This window comes from Amborella trichopoda, chromosome 4, assembly GCF_054954075.1.
Source record: "Amborella trichopoda isolate Santa Cruz 75 chromosome 4, AtrichopodaSantaCruz75HAP2 v2.0, whole genome shotgun sequence".
Lineage (NCBI taxonomy): Eukaryota > Viridiplantae > Streptophyta > Magnoliopsida > Amborellales > Amborellaceae > Amborella > Amborella trichopoda.
This window is the reverse complement of record NC_142339.1, coordinates 8,600,214-8,619,930: the sequence shown is the minus strand read 5'-3', so window position 1 is coordinate 8,619,930 and position 19,717 is coordinate 8,600,214. Positions and strand designations below refer to the sequence as shown.

Here is a 19,717-nt window from a genome sequence, read left to right as displayed (position 1 = left end):
ATGTATAATATATAAGTTTACTAAAATATAACTAGAGATACTTCAATAGCTACATTGTGATGGCACTCCAGTACATGGGGTTAAAAAATTTAGTCCTTCTTGCATTTATATTTTATTTGGCAGGATTAGAACCGTGGATGTCTTGATCATGAATGTTAGTGCTAACACACTGACGTTATGCATTTTGTGATAAAAAAATGCACAACATATATAAAATATGTTGAAATGTAATCAGAAGTTGATGATCGTCAAGTGTCGGCCACGTGTGTACATGTCGATAGGTGTTGACATACCATACCAAGGCAAGGTGTTTATATGACCCATTGCAACCAATGTCACCTAAAAAGTCATCTACTTAGCATTCAAGCGCTGGAAAAGTCTGGAGAACATCATTATGTGCAATAATTATCTTGTTTGGATAAATTATGCTTACGCCAAAACCTGGTTATTGGGCCGTTGTTTGGATAGCTTATAGATGGACCCGAAATTGCGTAAATTCTGTGTCTGTTTGTATAATTTGTAGATTTAGTCTTTGTTCATACTAAAATATGACTCCTTATTATGATTGCTTACCACGTATTTCAAAATTTAGATATTATTTCTTATTTTGAATAAACTTGGAAAAGTGGATGCTGTTTGGAATTTAGCTATTTGAAAATCATACGTAGTTTACAAACATTATACGGGAAGGGGAAAGGGGTTGGATCGTAGCGATAGCACCCCCATACCTATACCTAGTTGCTATGTTGGGCCTTTCAATCTTACAGGTATAGACACTTTAAAAGAGGTAACTCTTAATCTATTAGAAAAATATATACTAGACACATGCACATATATGACTATATGACTATCCAATCAATCTCTTGTGCAATCAACTCATTTGGCTCATTGATATTGGAGTGTGTATACTATCACATCTAATCTCTCGGTCAAAAGACCTGCCTAGGAGGATGTTTTCAATTTGAAATATTGGGAACCACCTAAGAATCATTAATTGATTATTCTCAAAATAAAAGAAATTGAATTTTCAGTTTTCTACACTTTGATCTTACCCTCTAAAAATTGGACGGTCTTTATTCAATCTTGAGACATTATTTTTTTTATGTATATAGAGTATAATTTGGAAATTTTCTTTTATTGAGGTTAATCTATGGGTTGAAGAGGTTGCATCCCAAAACATTTAGGGTCTTGAAATTATAATTTCACCTAAAGAGGAATTAGACAGTATACTCTTTGGAAGCATAATATCTTTTGCCTTATAATAATAAATAAAACGTTGACCAATTATTCATTTATCTCGAATAAGCCATTGACACATGCGTTTATCTATAGATGTGTATCTTTAGCATATCATCGATCTTCAACAAGAAGCATTAGATCATAGTGTACATCTACTCTCTTGATTAGAAGACTTGGTAGGAATTTTTCATTATGAACTTTTGTAAACTACTTAACAATTACCAGATGATTATTAAAAAAAAAAAAACATTTGAATTTTGAGTTTTCTAATACCTAGATTTTTCTCTCTAAGAATTGGACAATCATATGGTACTGAAAGTAAAAGCAAGCAATTTTTATAAGGCCCAAACTTTATGGAAATAAAGTCAAACCTTGCTTCGAATCTTCATCCCAAAAGCACTTTAGGCATTGGAAATCTCTATGATAGCTCTAAAATCAAGTTCGACAGTGATTATGAGAAGCTAAAAAAATGCACATATCTTGCGGATCTGTGAATACTTATTTTTAAGGTAAAATAGATGGTCTAGATAATATGCTATAGTATACACTATTTTTAGCGTTTAAATTTTTATTTTTTTTATCACCATAATGGTCAAGGCCGAGATGATCAATGTTAAGTTTTTCCGACAACAAAGCTGCAATTTTCGATGAGTTTGGAGGTGAGGTTTTACTTATTGGACACGATTACTACCCCGTAGAGTAACTTGAGCCACCTACCGTCCAGCTTAAGTGGACAACTTTTCAATCACCATTGTCCAACTAAGTTAAATGGTGGGTGGCTAAATTGCAGCTTTCTCAAAACATTTTCCATAATAAAATAAAGGAAACAGTTATAAAAAGTCCAAGCCTTATTAGGAAAAAGAAGAACCTCACCTTAGAATTTATTGAAAATTGCACTTTCAACATCGAAAGACTTTCAAAGCGATAATCTCGATCTTGATTATTATGTTGTAAAAAAAATGGATTTTATGTCCTACAATAATATATATTGCAACACATTATCTAGCCGGTCAACTTTCATCTATTTTTAAATATTCACTGTGTATATTTTTTAGGGAAAAGTTTATATAGAGTCGAGGCTCTAAACAATCAAATTAGAGCCATCATTATAAGAGGTTGTTTTGATGTCCAAATACCCTCAAATTGATCATCTTGACATCAAGATGCATAGACATGATAAAAAAAATGGATTTCAAGGTTTGGAAATAGTGCATTTTATAACCCATTTTTGGACCGTCATTTTTCAAGATTTTCAAGTTTTCATAGATCTATAGATTACACTATTTTTAAAATTTTAAACTTTGTAAATAAAAATGACAATATATTCTAAAGCTATCACAAAAAATTCTAGTATTGAAACCATATTTTTCGATACTATTTGAAGGTAAGCTCTAATTTGATTGTTTAGAGCCTAGGCTCTATACAAACTGCACCCTATTTTTTAAACTTCAAATTTTCTAATGCCTTAAGTATTTTCTAGATAACTCTTGGAGGTGAGGCTTCACATTTTTTGAAGGGATTATATACGATTAGACCATTTACCTTTCATACATGAAGTTAACAATTCCTTACAATCATCCAATGTAAAATTTGATAGTTTGGATGTGTCGTAAAGTTCGAGTAAATTTCTTTTGAATTTCGAGCTTGGTCAATAAAATTATTGCAGCTACCGAATATCATATCCAGATCGAGAACAATTGTGACCACATTGTACCAAAGATAAATTGTCTCATATTATAATTATATATATATATATATATATATATATATATTACTATTAATAAAGCATATTGCATCCATTAAAAATAAAAAAAATTGGTTTGATAGGCCACAAGCCCTATCAAAATAAGTATAGCCTTACCTAATAATATATCACAATTGTAATACAAGTATTCGAAAAATAAGTATAGCCTTACCTAATAATATATCACAATTGTAATACAAGTATTCGAAAACTTTCATATCTGAACACTATGATTGTGAAAAAAATTAGGACTTCAAAATCTAAAAAGTAATTTATTCTTTAACGGATTATCTAACCGTTCATTTTGCCGTTTTCAAATATCCATAAGATCTGAATGATTTTTTGAGTTTCAAAATTTATCGTCGGTGTTTAAAATTGATTTTTTAGCCGCTTTATTTGGTTTTCATAAAGTACAATAAATGGAACTTCTCCCGCGACGGAGTTTTGCCATTTTTTTTGCAGCGTTCAGGCCTACCAAGGAGTGGGGCAGTGAACCATAGGAGAGAGACAGAGAGAGAGAGAGATGAGACTTCTAACGCACAACATGCTATCCTCCAACATAAAGGGCGTGACAAATGGATTCCCCCTTCAATTGGAGGTGGAGAAAATGGTGGTTAAGGAGGTCGCCTTCAACGGCGATTTTCTGAAGAATATTTTCCCAAAGATAGAGTGGAAAGCCCTTTTAGATGCAGCTGTGGCCATGGGATGTGGAGACCTTCCTGAAAATGCAGAGGCCACAATGCTCGACAACGAAGAATTTCTCAGGAAGTTTCACCATGCTCTGCTGCAACTTCACTTGGAAGAGGGAGCCCTAATATGTCCTGAAACTGGTCGAAGGTTCCCTGTGAGCAAGGGTATACCCAATATGCTTCTCCACGAAGACGAGGTCTAGAGGTAGACAGTCTTCTTTTTCTCCATCTGAGTATCTTTCTCTTAATGTTTCATGAGCACATGCAACTTTTCCTGGTCTCTTTCTTTTTCTCTATCTAAGTATCTCTCTCTGAAAGTTTGATGAGGACATGTAACTTTTACTCGTTTCCTTCTCTCTCTTTCTCTCTCCCTCTTTATCTCTTTCTTAAAGTGTGATATGTAACATTTCGTCCTCTTGTTCCTCTATCTCCCTACTGATGATCGGTGAAAGAGACATTGATTTCTTTGAATTACATGTAATTATTTGGAATTTATTGACTTTTTTGTGGATTTTGACAATTTTGTGGGGTTTGTTGGGTCTAAGGAGCTTGGTTTGTAGGGTCAGAAAGCAATTGTTTGCTTTGAATTACTTGTAATTATTAGAAATTTCTCGCCTTTGAGGCTTTTAATTTTGATAATTTATGGATTTCTTTGGTGGTAGAACTTGGTTTTTAGGGTTAGGTTTCTGTGTTTGGCGAAGGAACTAGGGTCAAGGTTTAAGGTGTGAAATGAGGTTTCCAGGTGCAGTGGTTGTGTATAGGACTCTAGGGTTAGGATTCTGGATTTATTCTTCTCCTATTTTAGTCTCTCTTGAAGTGAGCATTTTCTGATCATGGTTTAAGGGAAGAAGGAGAAATTTGCTAACAGCGCTTGGGCATGTGGTTATCTACTAGTTCACCAACTTGCAAGATACGCAATGCATACAATCAAGAACAACTCGATGCTCTATCAGTATTTATTGGGAAAAAAAAAACATTTCAGTATATGTTTCACAGCAGTTAATTTTTAACCTTGTTAGAAATTTTATGTAAAGCTATTCAAATCAGTTTTATCCAATTATACTTTGATTTATTTTCAATAGCTTTGATGATAATGTCTTCTTATTTACATTTTCTAGTCTCAATCATTGGTATTCAGCTGTTTTTGAACAATCAATATTTGTATTCTGGAAGATGTCATTTTTAAACACTTAGTTTAATTAAATACTTGCTCTTCAGTAATTCTGATATCAAAATTTTGTCTCAGGCATCAAATAATCCAACAATTTTATTCAAAATGGAAATGGATAGCTTTTTGCTTTATATTCGTGTTCTTTTCAGTTTTTCCTTGTTTCTTTTCTGAAGTTGTTCTCCTCAATTGTTCGTCTCATTGTTTTAAATAATGACTTGCTAGAGTATGTTCATGTGGCAATTCAGCCCGGAAAACTTTTTCCATCAATATACTACAAGATATAAAAAAAATTTCACCTGACATTCATTTGAGACTACATTATCTTCCCAAATTAAAGATTATGACCAGTGGTTATTTTAATGGTAAAAACATGAATCTTCCTATAGGAGATGACCCACTAGCTAGAGTTTCTTTACATTTTATCTTATTCCATTTCATCTGTTCTTACACCAGGCATCAAAAAGCTTCATTGCTTTAAGTTATCCAAAACCAGCAATGGTCCTTTCTGTCATGTAGAGAAAAATGTAATCGCTTACAAAGAAAAAATGATTTTCTAATATTGAACATAGAAATGTTGCACCCTAGCAGATAATCTAAGGGGTTCCAGTCCACATCATATTGACCTCCTTCTCGTCTATGTTTCATACGATTTTTGGTTTGTCTTTCCTATTTCAAGAATCAATAGATCCAATCAGCAATAATACTCCATATGATATTTGTCTGCAGGTTCCCAACCTACTAGATACAAAACTCTTTAGTCCTTAGACTGTATTAGCAAGTCTAATCTAAATAAGGGTTTTTTTTTTTTTTTTTTGAGCAAGTGATATTATGTTTTATGTATGTAATATAAGGTGAGAATTTTGGTACCCATTTTTACCATGATATGACATTCATCCATTTTCATGTTGCATTCATGCCTCGTTGAAAACTGGGATAACATTGATTCGTAGGTAGTTGTACGTGCCTTATGCAAACACCATGAGTGCCTACCCCTCCCCCTCGTTCGCTCCTTGATTCAGGGTCTTGCTTCTGGGTGTATTTCAGGTCAATGGTAGGTTAATGGAGATAATTGGGGTATAGTTCATAGGGTTTTAGGGTTTTGGCACTTGGAAATTTCCTTATCCTAAATGGGTGTCTGCAGTTTTCCCTCGTTGGCACCCATGCTGCACGCTATGGCAGGATGAGTGTGAAAGGCGTAGACATCCAAAGACAAAGAATGGAGTAGAAAGTACTAGAGAAGATAACTTAATTCCTATTATCTGATGGTCAAAAGGTGTTGACATTTTTTTTCAAAGCACCTTGGATGTCAACTAAGTGTCACACATGTTGGAGGTTTCAACATGCACTGATCCTAGGTTCAAGAGAATAATAGAGAAAGCTGCTTGAATTCCTATTGCCTGATGGTAAGAGGGTGCTAACCTGTTTTCAAGGCACATAGGATATCAACTTCGAGGCATTGTGAAAAATCTCTCATTGAGTGTCATTGCTTGGCCAATGCGAGGTTTAGCCATGCTGTTGATCCCGGGTTTCAATATTGAATTGGAAAATTGATTTGAAATGAAAAGGATTGACATTTGTAAATTTGAGGCTGTTTTGATAACCGGAACTTTCGACACCTAGCATCGAAAGTTTCGGGTGGCTGTAGCAGTTCGTAGTTTGTCAACTAGGAACTGCTACAAGAGGAGGGGTGAGGTGGAAGCTCTCACTCCTTAAATGTTGCATCTTTCAAGGACCATGTACAATTCTACAATCTCGACCAACAACCGTGCCCCTGCTTGTGGGAGGTTACTAGGAGTCTCATTCCCTTCTTCGGTGAGTTGGATCAATTTGGACCATCTTGTTATGTGTAAGACCAAGTCACTCTTGAGGAGAGGGTTAGGTTATTATTCTTTTGGTTGGTTATGCTAGTACTCTTTCCTTCGGGGAGCAGTAACGCTTCTTCATCTCGCATCCCTCTTGCCTATGCCTTCAGGCATGGCCCTAATATTACCCCCCGCGGTCTTGGCTGGTATTTACTGATGGCTTTATCACCGGTTGACACACAGGTCACCATATATTCACAATTTCATATAGTTTGTACAGGTAACCAATTTTCCCTTCTTTCTACCTTTTTTTAATTAATGTACTCTTTCTTTTGCTTGATTTGGACTATTTTGTTCCTGGAAATGCATCTTGAAAAGCTTGGAGCAGGCTGCTCTGGGGTTCGGAGTAGCTATGGTTCATGGTTTCACAGCCATGGATTGTGAACTCTAGATATTTGCCCTCACTGAGATTTCTAATAATTGTGTATGTATTTGACCCACAATTATCTCTTAGCAAGAGCCTCAATTGAATTAAATTAACTTGGGAACTCGCCATTGTAAGGATTCCCGCTATAGATAAGCCCAACAAGAAGGGAATTAGTTCCACCTAATCCATGGCAGTAGAGAACTGATCTCTAAACCAACCGGGATAAGGAGGAAACTCTGTACCCTGCAAGGCATCTCCCCGAATGCAAGAGAAATTGAAGTATGACCTCATACCTCAAAGAAAAAGAATTTACACAGGTAAAAGAGGAAGACTTGACTAATTTATCCAAGTTAATGACCTCTTTTCCCTTTGAGGAAGTTGACCTCCTTAGTAGCCATTAATCCCCTGCAAAACATTAAAGAAGAGAAGAAAGAAGCCCAAGAAGTGGGGCCTTGTAGGATAGAAAGAGGATGTTTGGATGCATTCCAGTAAAACCAATAGTTATATTTAAGCTTCTGAACACCTACTAATTTCTTCTTAATGAAGAAAAAGGAAATTGTTTTTTTATTTTTATTCTGTTAACTGTATTGTATTAAGATAAGAGAATTACAAGTAGTGACTGTAATCCAAAAAATAAGCCCCCCAACACAGTGTGGGGGCCAATACAAACCCACAATGGGCCCAAAAAATCCCAAAAGAACTATACAATCCGGCACAAGGGGGAGGGATATAAAGGGTTTGAATAGCTCAAAAAGGTGCTGGGGGACCCCTCTGAAACATTGTTGGATGCACCCTGCCTGGCGAGAAAGTCTGGGTCAGCATTAGCTTGCCTCCAGATATGCTTCCACGAGATGATGTGGGTGTAGGAGATGTGAGCAATTTCATCGAAAAGATGGCCCAAACACCAGGTGTGTGGGGTGGAGGCAGATGCCCATAAGATGGTGTTCTTGGAATCGCCTTCTACAATCAAAACATTACCCCAGTCAAGGTTGAACTTTTTGAGGCCGACGAGGAGAGCCAGGGCCTCGGCAAACATGGAGTTAGCATGGCCAATGGGGATGGAGAAGGAGAGGCTGTTGGAGTGAGCGGGCCTAGGTTGCCAAGTGAGCAACCGTCAAAGTTGAATTTGATGATTCCTCTGTCGGGGGGTCTCCACAAGGAGGACCAAGAAATGTTTGATGGGTTGCAAAATACAGCAATGCCTGCTAGTTCTGGAGAGAAGCCGAGAGGGAAAAGTTTCGAAAAGTCTTGTGATGAGAAGCCCAGAAGGTGACAAGTTCAAGGATTTTGTCAAAACATTGCTGTGACGAACTACTTTCCGCCTTGAAAGTCCTATTGCTTCACTCTATCCAGATGGTCCAAATGGTGGCAACAATGGAGGCTCTCCAAAGAGAGACCGGATTTGGGCCATGGGGGACATAGGGAAATCCGAAAGAGGTGGGGATTGATTCTGGAGTGACCCAAGTCCAATGGAAAGGGAATTATTTGTCAAAGTAATTTTAGGGTTTTAGAGCAAAATGATGCTGACACTTGCCAACAACCTACATGAAAGGGATCCCGACACTTGCCAATCTACAGTTAAGGGGTATCGAGATCCATTTTCTATAGATTGCAGTTTGATGGACCCCAGTCTCTTAGACCTCATATTCACATTTTAATCTAAGTTCTGACATGAGTAGGGCATGGAGATTCTGGATTTTGTTGTCTTAGGTTGCATATAAACAATATCATTTTTGCGTATTTATGCATTCATGTAAATTCTAACCAAGTATAATGCAAATAAAATGCGCCTGACTTCTGAAACACATTTAAATCATTGAATAATGTGAATCACATTTGATATTTGAGAATTGTGATAAATCAGTATGCTCTCAGTAGTGTATACATTGAAACTAAGTAACTAAGTGACAACTAGAAGGAGTAATTGAGTAAAACTGTAAAAGACTAAAAGATATAACATTTCCATAGTCCTCAAATACCTGAAATGGGGGATTGCAACCACAAGTACGTAGTTCATATACTCCAATCTCCACACACGATCCAAAATGTAGTAATGGTCATAAAACTACAGTGATATAAAAAGATTTAAGAAGTTAGTCTTCAGTTCAATCTTCATCTTCTTTGTAGTTGTTGGCTTCGTCCTGAGCACCTACATCTGAGTCTAGGCCATCATATTCAGTACTGTCACCCTCCTCAGTTTCTTCCAAATTGGCCTCCTCCTTCTCATCTAACTCCCTTCTCTTTTTGATCCAGTATTGTTGGTCATAGTCAATGTAGTGGTCCTCCTGGGGTTGGAAGCTTGCCCTAAAGCCTTCCTAACCATATCCCTAGTCAAACCTACACTATGGGAGACCCCTTCATCTCCAAGTTCTTCAACCTTCCACTTACTTGCCTCAACCATACCTTTAGGTGCAATGGAGCCCCTCTTGTCATGTTCATTGAAACTCTCTTTTAGCATGTGATAATATTTGACGAAGACTAAATCATTGAGCCTCTTTTACTCAAACCTGTTCCTTTTCTTTGTATGCCACTGTGGGGAAAATGCTTGATCTAGTTTAAAATTTAGAGAACTAGAGTAACAGCTTAAAAGATAATGTGAATTATAATAAAACATGGGCTAGACTAGTCTGAAAATTGCCGACTTACCATCTCAAATGGACTCCAATTGTGCTCAAAACCAGATGAGCTACATTTTAAGCTCGTTTGTAAGTTTGGAGCACAATTTACATGTTGGCTCCATCATTGGCCTCCAAATTGCATATTTAATACAATCACTACAAGTTTTTTTTTTTTTGGTAAGTTTGGAGCACAATTTACATGTTGGCTCCATCATTGGCCTCCAAATTGCATATTTAATACAATCAGTACAAGTCTTTTTTTCTTTATTTAAGTTAACATTTGTATTGCTATAAAGAGTTGGAACACAGTATTGGGTTAATCTGAGAGTGCCCACTAGACGGGTCTCTCGGTAAAAAATAGGTAAATTGACCCTGTACAAAAAAATGGGCTTATAGGCCTGCCCGATTACAATAGATTTGCAAAGATGAAATTTGCCACCTCTTTCCTAAGTCTACAGAGCATATGTGACAAAAGAAACGACACGAAAATGATGCTCACTTCAGAGGAGTGGTCTACATACAAATAGAGCAAGTATGGTAAAGAGAAGAAGGCACATGATATAGTTTTGTCTAAGGCTTTTTTGGGTGGGTTAAGGTACTCACAATATTTCTACCCTTGATCCAAGTTTGGATTTGGCTTATGGTGAGGTGAGGCCCACTATGGGCTTTATATATAATACATTTTTTTTGATAATGTTAACCTTAAATTATGGAAAAGGATAAGTACAAGAGACCTAGGCAATCCACAAGGGCGGATGCTCTAGGGGAGAAATAAAAGCAAAAGAGGAATCCAAAAGCCTTCTTTTTGAAGGTTACAGTATAGAAACAGCAACTAGAAAAAGAAACTGATCCAAAAGACCGATGAAGAAACTTCTAAAATCCATCCATTGATGCCGCTGCTTAAACTAGGGCGTCTGTTTCTTGGTTTCCTTCCCTCCAGATATGTGTCCAAGAGACATCCATATCCCTTCTTTATATATATATAATACATTAAATGGAGCTAAGAGAGAAATTCTGGAGACCCTAGGCAATGATGCAAACAATTACGGCCCAATATGTGAGATTATAGTTAGCAAATGGGATTTGCAACTTCATTGACCATAGCATGAAGCTGGGTACTATTTGAATCCAAAGTCTTTTTTTATGCTGACCTGGATACCAAGAGAAAGAAATAAGGATACAATTGTGGAGGACTTTAACGAGTGTCTTAAAAGGCTTGTTTCCAACAAGGATATCCAGGACAGGATATCTGCTGAGAAGCATTAAAATCATTCAGAAGGATATGGCAGTGAGATAAAGGACCAAATCTGATCCAGGTAATATATCTATCTTGAATTATTTCTTTTAAGTTTCAAATAATACATGGTTTCATATGATATCATTGACAAAGACTTCTAGGGATTGGAAAAACAATGAGGGACCGTTGTCGTCCTCCATTTCCTCTTCCTCTCAGCTGGGACCAGATTTATGCTCTCTACCCAAAACCCACCCTCCGCCCTCTAGACTTCAGCCCTCATATCCAGTCGTCGCCCAATCCTCTCTCGAGGGAGAAAAGCAGCCCTTTGCGGCAACTAAGCAACCCCTTAAGGCCACTTTCTCCCAGTTGGTTGCTTCTGCAAAAACTGCTCCACCAGCTCCACCCGAGAGGAGTCTCAATATCTCTGCTCCTTGTCCTTTCCTCCCTTGCATTATCTCAACTCCGTCGGAGGAATTCGCGTTGGTCAAACAAAAACTCTCCGCTTGCCTAGTGGCAACATTCCAACTCAGACGTGACGATGCCAGAGGAATTGAAAGATGGGCCAAACGCATTTGGGGAGAGCCCAATCTCACCTGCAGATGTCTTTCTAGCGGTGACTTCCTCTTCACCTTCCCGTCCCCTGGGTACGCCTCGTGTGTTTTATAGGAGCCTCTATCTTCCACCTTCAAAGGAGCCTCCTGCCTCCTCCATGCCTGGTCCTCGGTTCAAGGGTATTTCAGGAAGCAGAGAATATGGCTTGCCCTGGACCACATCCCTCTCCATGCGTGGTCCCGTCTACTTTCCGGAGAGTGGCAGAAGTTTGCGGTAACCTAATCTCCATCCATTGGCAATCTTTAGAGATGCTCCCACTTGGCTCCATTCGTCTCCTTCTGGAGGTGCTGGATACCAGCCTTATTCCTTCTAGTGTCTGGCTTGAAGTCGACAACCTTTTCTTCCCGGTAACCCTATCGTGGTTGGGGGCTTTGCCTCCTCCCCACTTCTTCAATTAGGCGGACCCTACTCTGCCAGCAGAGCCCAAATCCTAGTCATGGACCACTATGTTGCGCAAACACCCTAGAAGGTGCTTCCGGCAGCCCCCCGTTGCTCCATTGAACCTCAGGGTGTGACACCAGGGCAAGGCACCCAAACCACCACGGTCAGCCATTTGGCAGCCTCACCGTGATGTTCCAGAACAGCCATGAAACGGAAATGATGTAATCAAACCAGCTTCGCAGGCCACAAGTGCCCCCATCTTGACGAGATCCACTCTCGAAGCTAGCGGGTCAGTCACGCCTTTTTCGCAGCTGCCTTCGTCGCCTAGTCAACTCACATCGGTCGACTCCCCACCGCCGACTCCCTCACCTACCTCCCTCCCCCCCTCGCCCAACCGTCATCTCCTAAGGCGCCTCAACTTCACCCTAACCCCTCTGGCATTGACACGCTGACATCTACCTCACCTCGAGATCTAGCCCAACCTTATCTCTCTACCTCTTCTTCTCCTTCTCTTGACATTCTTTCGCTCCCTGTGGGTGCTCCTCCCTCTTCCATCCTCTCGGCACCCTTTGCGTACACACCCTGCCCATTGCACCCAGTACCTGTGTCCACCTCACTTGACGCCTCCCCCCTCTCCCATTATCTCTCTCACCTTCCTACCCCTCCATCCAACTCTGGAAGCTGTACCTGATCTACACCCCCATTCGTTCATTCCTCTCTCTCTCTCTCTCTCCATCTATGGACAGACCATTACTCCCCTACGGTATCATTGTCGTGCAATCCACGGACCCCTCCCCTCAGATCTAGACTTCATCTCCTCTCTTCTTGCCCCTCATTTTTCCTACTTTCCCCAGCTGGTTCACATTTGCAGGATCCGAACTCTTCATTTTAACTACACCCTACATTATCCTTGGCCTTATACATCTTACGCCCCCCCCCCCCAGTCTCACCACTTCCTTACATATTTCCCTTCTTCTGTCCATCCTGGTTCCTACTACCCTTCTAGCCCATATTCTCTTCATTACCCAACTTATATCAACCACGCCTCATCCTCTTCCCCACCTACCTTGGCTTAGGGTGTATTGAATCCACCTCCTCTTTCCTTCTCTGAGCCACTTCAAATTGTCATGTCCTGCCTTCCCACTCCTCATTCGCCTACTCCCCTCCCTTTCTCAGCCCTCCCACCCCTCCCCTCGTCTTCTCCCGACACTCCCTTTGCTTCCCTCAGCTCGGTTAATCGCCCCATCTCTCCCTTACCTACTTTCTCTTAACCTCTCCCTACCTTACGTCCCGACCTCTACCCTACCAACCATCTATCTACCCCTACCACCGTCCGAGCAAGTCATGGAGTTGCCCGAGGATCATAGCATGCCCATCTCTCCCCCTTCAGCGAGGGACAACATCGAGGGGGTCGACAAGGATGGGATCAACAGAGATTTGGAGAGAATGAAGGATATTTATCATATTATGGGCTTCCAGCATGAAGGCCCTGAAGGAACGGCTCACCATTTCTTTCTTGCAGACGCTCAGAGACGACTGAAGTTGAGGTTTAAAGGACAAAGGGAGCTTCTCCATTTGTTCTGCTCTATATCATACGAAGGTTTCCCTTTAGAAGGTCTCCCTTCCACTACCTCCTCGCCCTCTCGGAGGAGGTTTGCCAAATTAGTCTCTACCACAGCTCCAACTCCCAAACCATGAAGATCATTACTTGGAACATAAGAGGTTTGGGACACCCGTTCAAAAGGGAGGCAGTAAAGGACTTGACGTCGCAACACCTCCTCGCTATTCTTGCCCTCACTGAAACAAAATTACCTGAGCCCTCTCTCCACATATTTCGTCAGGCCTGGGGTTGAAGGCCTTTCCAGTGGGTCGCTCTACCTGCAGATGGGGCTTCAGGGGGTATTTGGGTGATCTAGAACCCTTCAGAGCACCTCCTCCTCTCCTCCCACATAGGGGAATTCTCCGTTACCATTCTTCTTTCTAGCTCTTCTGATGGCTCTCTGCGAAAATTCTCGGCCATTTATGGCCCCTACTCATCCTCTCTGTCCACGTCTTAGGACAAAATTGGACTATGTTGCTGCCCTACCCCACCCTGTATGGTGTTTGGGTGGAGACTTCAACATCACATGATGGTCGCATGAGAGAAACTCCAATTCTATCATCTCTCAGGGTATGATCGACTTCTCGGATTGCATTTTCCGAAATGAACTCTTGGATATCCCATTACAAGGAAACCGCTTTACTTGATCCAACCACTCCCCCCAACCTTCTCTCTCTAAACTGAGAGGGACTCTTTCCGGGCTCTCATGCCATGGCCCTGCCTAAACCTACCTCTGACCACTATCCTATTCTCCCAGACACCCAAGCTTTCAGCATAGGATTGAAACCTTTTAGATTTGAACTAGCCTGGCTGGAAGAAAAGTCCCTACCTTCCTTGATTCTTATCTGGTAGAACTTTTTTTCTGACAAGGTCTCGAGAAGACCAGGCTATAGGCTCCAAACCAAAATTCAACTTCTCAAAGCCTCCCTAAAGACCTAGAGTAAGTCGATCCTTGGGAATTACTCCCAAATTAAGTCTTCTCTTCTCAACTCCATGCAAGACCTTGACCGTATTGAGGAGTCCAAACCCCTGATAGACACTGAATCGAACATGAGGACCCAAACTAAGCTTGAATACTTCTCCACCCTCAAAAAAGAAGAACTATACTGGCTCCAGAGGTCAAGAGTAAATCGGATTAAAGCAAGTGACCAAAACACAGGCTTCTTCCACTGGATAGCAAATTGTCGCAAGAGAGGCAATACAATTTTGACTATTAAGTCCAATAACCACTATTTGGTACAGCCTGGAGAAATTAAACCGGCTATCTTAAACTATTTCCAGGCCCTTTACGCTGCACCTCTGGGTCCTAGACCTAAAATGGCCGACCTTGATTTTCTTACTCTTTCCCAAGGCCAGGCCCTTTTGGCTTGAACGACCTTTCTCGGATGAGGAAATCCGGAAAGCCTTGGATGAGTTAGCCAAAGACAAAGCCCCCGGTTCGGATGGGTTCCCAATAGCACCTTTCAAAATATTCTGGGAAACCTTTCGCCCAGACTTCATGAGTTTCTTCGAGGAATTTTTCCACCGGGTAATCCTCCACAAAGCCATCAACACTACCTTCATTGCCTAGGTCCCCAAGGTTGAAGGGGCTGAGGAGCTTAAGGACTTTCAACCTATTAGCCTGCTCAACTCCTCCTATAAAATTCTGGCTAAGGTGCTGGCTTCAAGAATTCAACAAGTCCTTCCTTCTATCATCTCATCGTCACAGTCGGCCTTCATTACAGATAAACAAGTTTTACACGGAGCTCTAGTAGCACATGAGTGTATTCATTCTAAACATTTATCCAAAAAGCTTGGTCTCATATTTAAGATAGACTGGGAGAAAGCGTATGACCATGTCGATTGGTCTATACTGGATGAGTCAATGGTAAGAATGGGGCTCAGAGACCGCTGGAGAAGATGGATGAGAGGTTGCTATTTCCATCCTCACTTCTCAATCCTCATAAATGGAACCCCAAAAGGATTCTTTCCTTCCTCGAGGGGGATACGTCAAGGGGACCCACTCTCCCCCTTCCTCTTTGCTATTATAGCATATGTCTTCAATTGATCTATCTCCTGTCTATACCAGACAGGTCTCCTCACGGGTTTCAAAACCTCTCACCAAGGCCCTACAGTGTCCCACCTGCAATACGTAGACGACACATTAGGTTTTTTAGATGCTTCTTCACAAGAAATTAAAAATTTGAGGCTTTATCTCAAATGTTTCCAAGTGGCCATAGGTTTCAAGGTTAACATGGAAAAATAAAAATGATGGGGGTAGCAATCGCCAACACTGAAATCAGAGAGCTTATCCCCAATTGGGAATGCAAAGTTGAGGATCTTCCTCCAACTTACCTTGGCCTGCCTCTGGGATTGGGTAAACCTAAAAAAAGACATTGGTCACATGTGATAGAAAAGGTTTATAGGCGTCTGGCTGGATGGAAATCGAGATACCTTTCTCAGGCTAGCCGAACCACTTTGATCAAAGCAACCTTAGCCAACACCTCGGTTTACCTCATGTCGCTTTTCCAAATGTCATCCTCAGTGGCAAACCGGCTAGACCAGCTAATGAGAAATTTTCTTTGGTCTGGACAGGCAGAGAGCAATGTTTTAAAAAACGGTCCGTCTGGCGCCTATGCGCCCACCTAGGCGGCCTGGACAAAAAATCCACACGCCTAGACTCAGGCGGCCCTACACGGGTGGATGTACCTGGGCGGGCACCTAGGGCCGAAAGGCCTTTTTCGTTTTTTTTAAATCGCCCAAAAGGGCAAAGGGACCATTTTAACCCCCGAAGTTGTATAACAACATTATGGGGTTTATTTTTAACCCCCAAAGTGGAAAAAAAAAAAAAAAAAAAAACAAAACAAAAACAAAAACTCAATATATGAAAACCCCCAAAGTGAAAAAAACTACAAGGCGAGGGGTGGGCCGCCTAGCGTTTTTTGAAACCTTGACAGAGAGAACAAAATATCATTTAATCTCTTGGGACAAGGTCTACCTACGCAAACAGTAGGGGGTTTAGGAATCAGGATCCCAAGAAAACATAACTTGGCCCTTTTAGGGAAATGGTGGTGGCGTCTTGCAACTTAGACTGATTCCCTCTGGGCTCAGGTCTTACGCAGTAAATATAAGATTTTTGAGGGCATTTGGGTGCCAGAGAGGAGATCCTTAAGCAAGGCCTCAGAATCGTGGAAGTCTTTCACCTCTTCCCTCTCACTGTTCAAAAAATTCATCAGGTTTCATCCAAAAGGAGGAACTACAGTGTGCTTCTGGTCAGATCTTTGGCTCGGCCACACTCCTCTAAGGGACCTCTTCCCATCCCTTTACTCCATTGCCTCTAACAAAGATTCTACCATAGTGGAGGAAATGGTGTTGGAGGGAGGCCGAAGATTGTGGAACCCCTCCTTCAGAAGAAACCTCTCAGAAGAGGAAACAAACCACTTTCTCTCTCTTTTGGCAGCATTGCATTGACAAGGGAGGGACTCGTTGCTTTGGTCCCTTACCCCCTCTGGTACTTTCTCGGTGGCCTCTTTTTACAAAAGACTCATTCAACCTCCCACCTTCCCTCTTAATCCTCCATCTGTTTTATTCAAGGTCTGGTCCACAATAGCACCTCCAAAATTTCAGATATTCAACTGGATAGGGGCTTCCAGAGGGTACTTACAGTTCAACTTCAAAAGAGAGGGATTCCTATTCTTAACAGATGTGTCATGTGTCTGTGTGAGGAAGAATCGAATCCTCATCTCTTCCTTCATTGTAACCTGGTCCACGATCTCTGGGGTCAATTGTTGCAGCTGTTTGGTGTCTTATGGGTTATGCCCCTGATGGTCAAGGACCTCATTTCCTATGACCTTGCCCCACATTGTCCAAAGCCTGGGCGAATCCTATGGAAGGCCTTGGTGGCAGCCATCCTTTGGGTAATCTGGATAGAAAGAAAAGCCAAGATATTTCAAGGCCATATTACCCAAGGTTCAGCACTTTTTCACAAGGTTACATCCTTTGTAACTTTCTGGGCCTCCAACCATCAGATCTTTTTAGGGATTGCTCCGAATACTTTCCTAAGTCAATGGGAAAACATCCTGTACCAACGACCACGGAAGACGCAAGGATCATGCAACTGACAGCTACCTCCAGGAGGATTCATAAAGCTTAACTTCGATGGTTGTTCACTGGGGAACCCCGGCCATGCAGGTGCTGGTGGTGTCTTCAGAGACTAGCATCGTACAATCCTATTAACTTACTCCGAGTATCTTGGCCTTCAAGATTCTCAGTATGCCGAAGCAATGGCTTTACTGTTGGGCCTCAAAAGCGTCAATCTGTCTTGGGGGCGATACCTTATAGTGGAGGGAGATGAGCGTAATATTATATCATGGGCAACCAGGAGATCCACACCTCCATGGTACCTCGCTTCGATTGTATACATCTATAGGGATATGGTCGTCTTTTGGATGCATACCTCGAGGGCGTCAAACGAGTTCGTAGATTTCCTAGTGAAGGACGGGGCTAGGGCCCAAGTAGAAGACCAAACCCAATCCACCTCCTTTTTTGCTCTGGACCACAGAGGGTACACGTAGTAGAATTTCTCTTCGTATACGGGCAAACCTATAAGCCCATTTTTGTAAACGAAAGGTTCTGCCATCAATCTTAAACAGAATAGATTTTGGGACAGTAGCTAGGTCAGAAACTTGCATTTTCATTTTAACTGTCCTAAAGCAGTCACCTGCATTTGATTCACTATCCATATCGATGAGTCACCCACAAGCATCCAATTCCATTGAAGGCATCAAAATTCCATCTTTGTGGGAAATAACTGTAACATGTATCCAATAAGTTTTATAAGATTAAAATCAATAGATGATTTTCACGTTGTAGCTGTCCAACCATTGTTTTTTCTTTTTTCTTTTCTTTCAAAATAAGTTGAATGCTCAATATGATGGCTTGCAATTCCTAAGAGAACCTACTTTCTAGTAAATCCTATGATTCATTTTAGATTACAATAATCCTATTGAGGAAACAAACTGAAATTTTTAGAAATTATTTTTAATTTGTACACTGCTGTTTCTTGAGGTTCTCTACAGCCTCCCAGCATTCCTCCAACTGTCCAATCCGACAACGGATGATTGGGGTGCTAAAGACGAGTTCTTGATGGATGGTTTCAGGGTGTTGTCCGTTGTAATTTTGACACAAGGACTTCGAGTGGAGGATTGATGGCACCGAACCTTCCATTATTGATATTTGACAGTTTGGGGAGCATTGGGAAACTGTTGGGAACTTGAACAAGAGCTTAGAATACTTCACCTTATTGGATTACGAAGAATGTGCTGTGATATTAATTAACTTAAAATCTCAAATAATTTTAAACAACTGACGCTAATCTAAAAAGATCTTGATCATTTTCGGTCTAATAAGGGCGAGGACCTTAAATTATCCCTTGACCGATCACGAGTCCGGGTAAAGGAGGTGGGTTGCATTAGATAGGCTTTCAGAATAAAACTTTGCCACATCTTATCATAGCGGATCCCAAGTAATTGGGATAAGACTGGATGATAACGATGACGACATATAAATAGTATGTATTGGAGATTGTGTGCGCACCATGTTTCAGTTATTCCCACCCAAATATTGGTGGGACTGACAAAAGATACTAGTTAGGATATCTACATATGCACAGGGGTGCAGATGGCAAAAAAGAAGGGAGGCAAACAACAGTGGCTTTCCCAATTGACTCGTGATCAAAACCTTGACTTCATGTATTGAAAGTTTGTGACTTAATAATAAAGGTAAGAAAGTAGCAGACGAGTGCATTTGCTTCTGGCTGTTTTGTCGATGTTGTAAAATTATTAAGTTTGTCCTTCAAAATCACGCTTCTTTGTTTTTACTTGTACCAGGGATTGTTAGACCTCTTGGGAAGAAGTCCTTGTAAATTGGATGGAATGAGGACTTAAATCACATTCAAATGTGAGAATTTTGAAGGTAACTGGCACCAAATTGGCCAAAAAAAGTACCAGAAACGCTCAATATGAGAAATTATTCATCAGACTTGATATGAAATCATATAAGGTCCATATTTTATAAAAAAAGATTTCCAAGTTCTGTTAAGTGCATTCACTTATGAAGGTTCGCAGGGATTGGTGCCGAAGTTAGCCATGGACATATATTGAAATCTGCTCCTAATGATTGATATTAGAGCTGTTGCTGTATGTGAGCCTTTTTTTGTG

The 19,717-nt window shown here is 40.7% G+C and overlaps 1 protein-coding gene across 1 annotated transcript; it reads left to right on the top strand.

The window, feature by feature from the left end:
- Nucleotides 1–3,387: 3,387 nt before the first annotated feature.
- LOC18442873 (multifunctional methyltransferase subunit TRM112 homolog B) lies at nucleotides 3,388–19,598 on the top strand. Its single transcript, XM_006853082.4, has 2 exons — nucleotides 3,388–3,877; nucleotides 19,388–19,598. Exon 1 carries the CDS (start codon nucleotides 3,507–3,509, stop codon nucleotides 3,873–3,875), a length of 369 nt encoding a protein of 122 aa, XP_006853144.1. The 5' UTR covers nucleotides 3,388–3,506; the 3' UTR covers nucleotides 3,876–3,877; nucleotides 19,388–19,598.
- The last annotated feature ends 119 nt before the right edge of the window (nucleotides 19,599–19,717 follow it).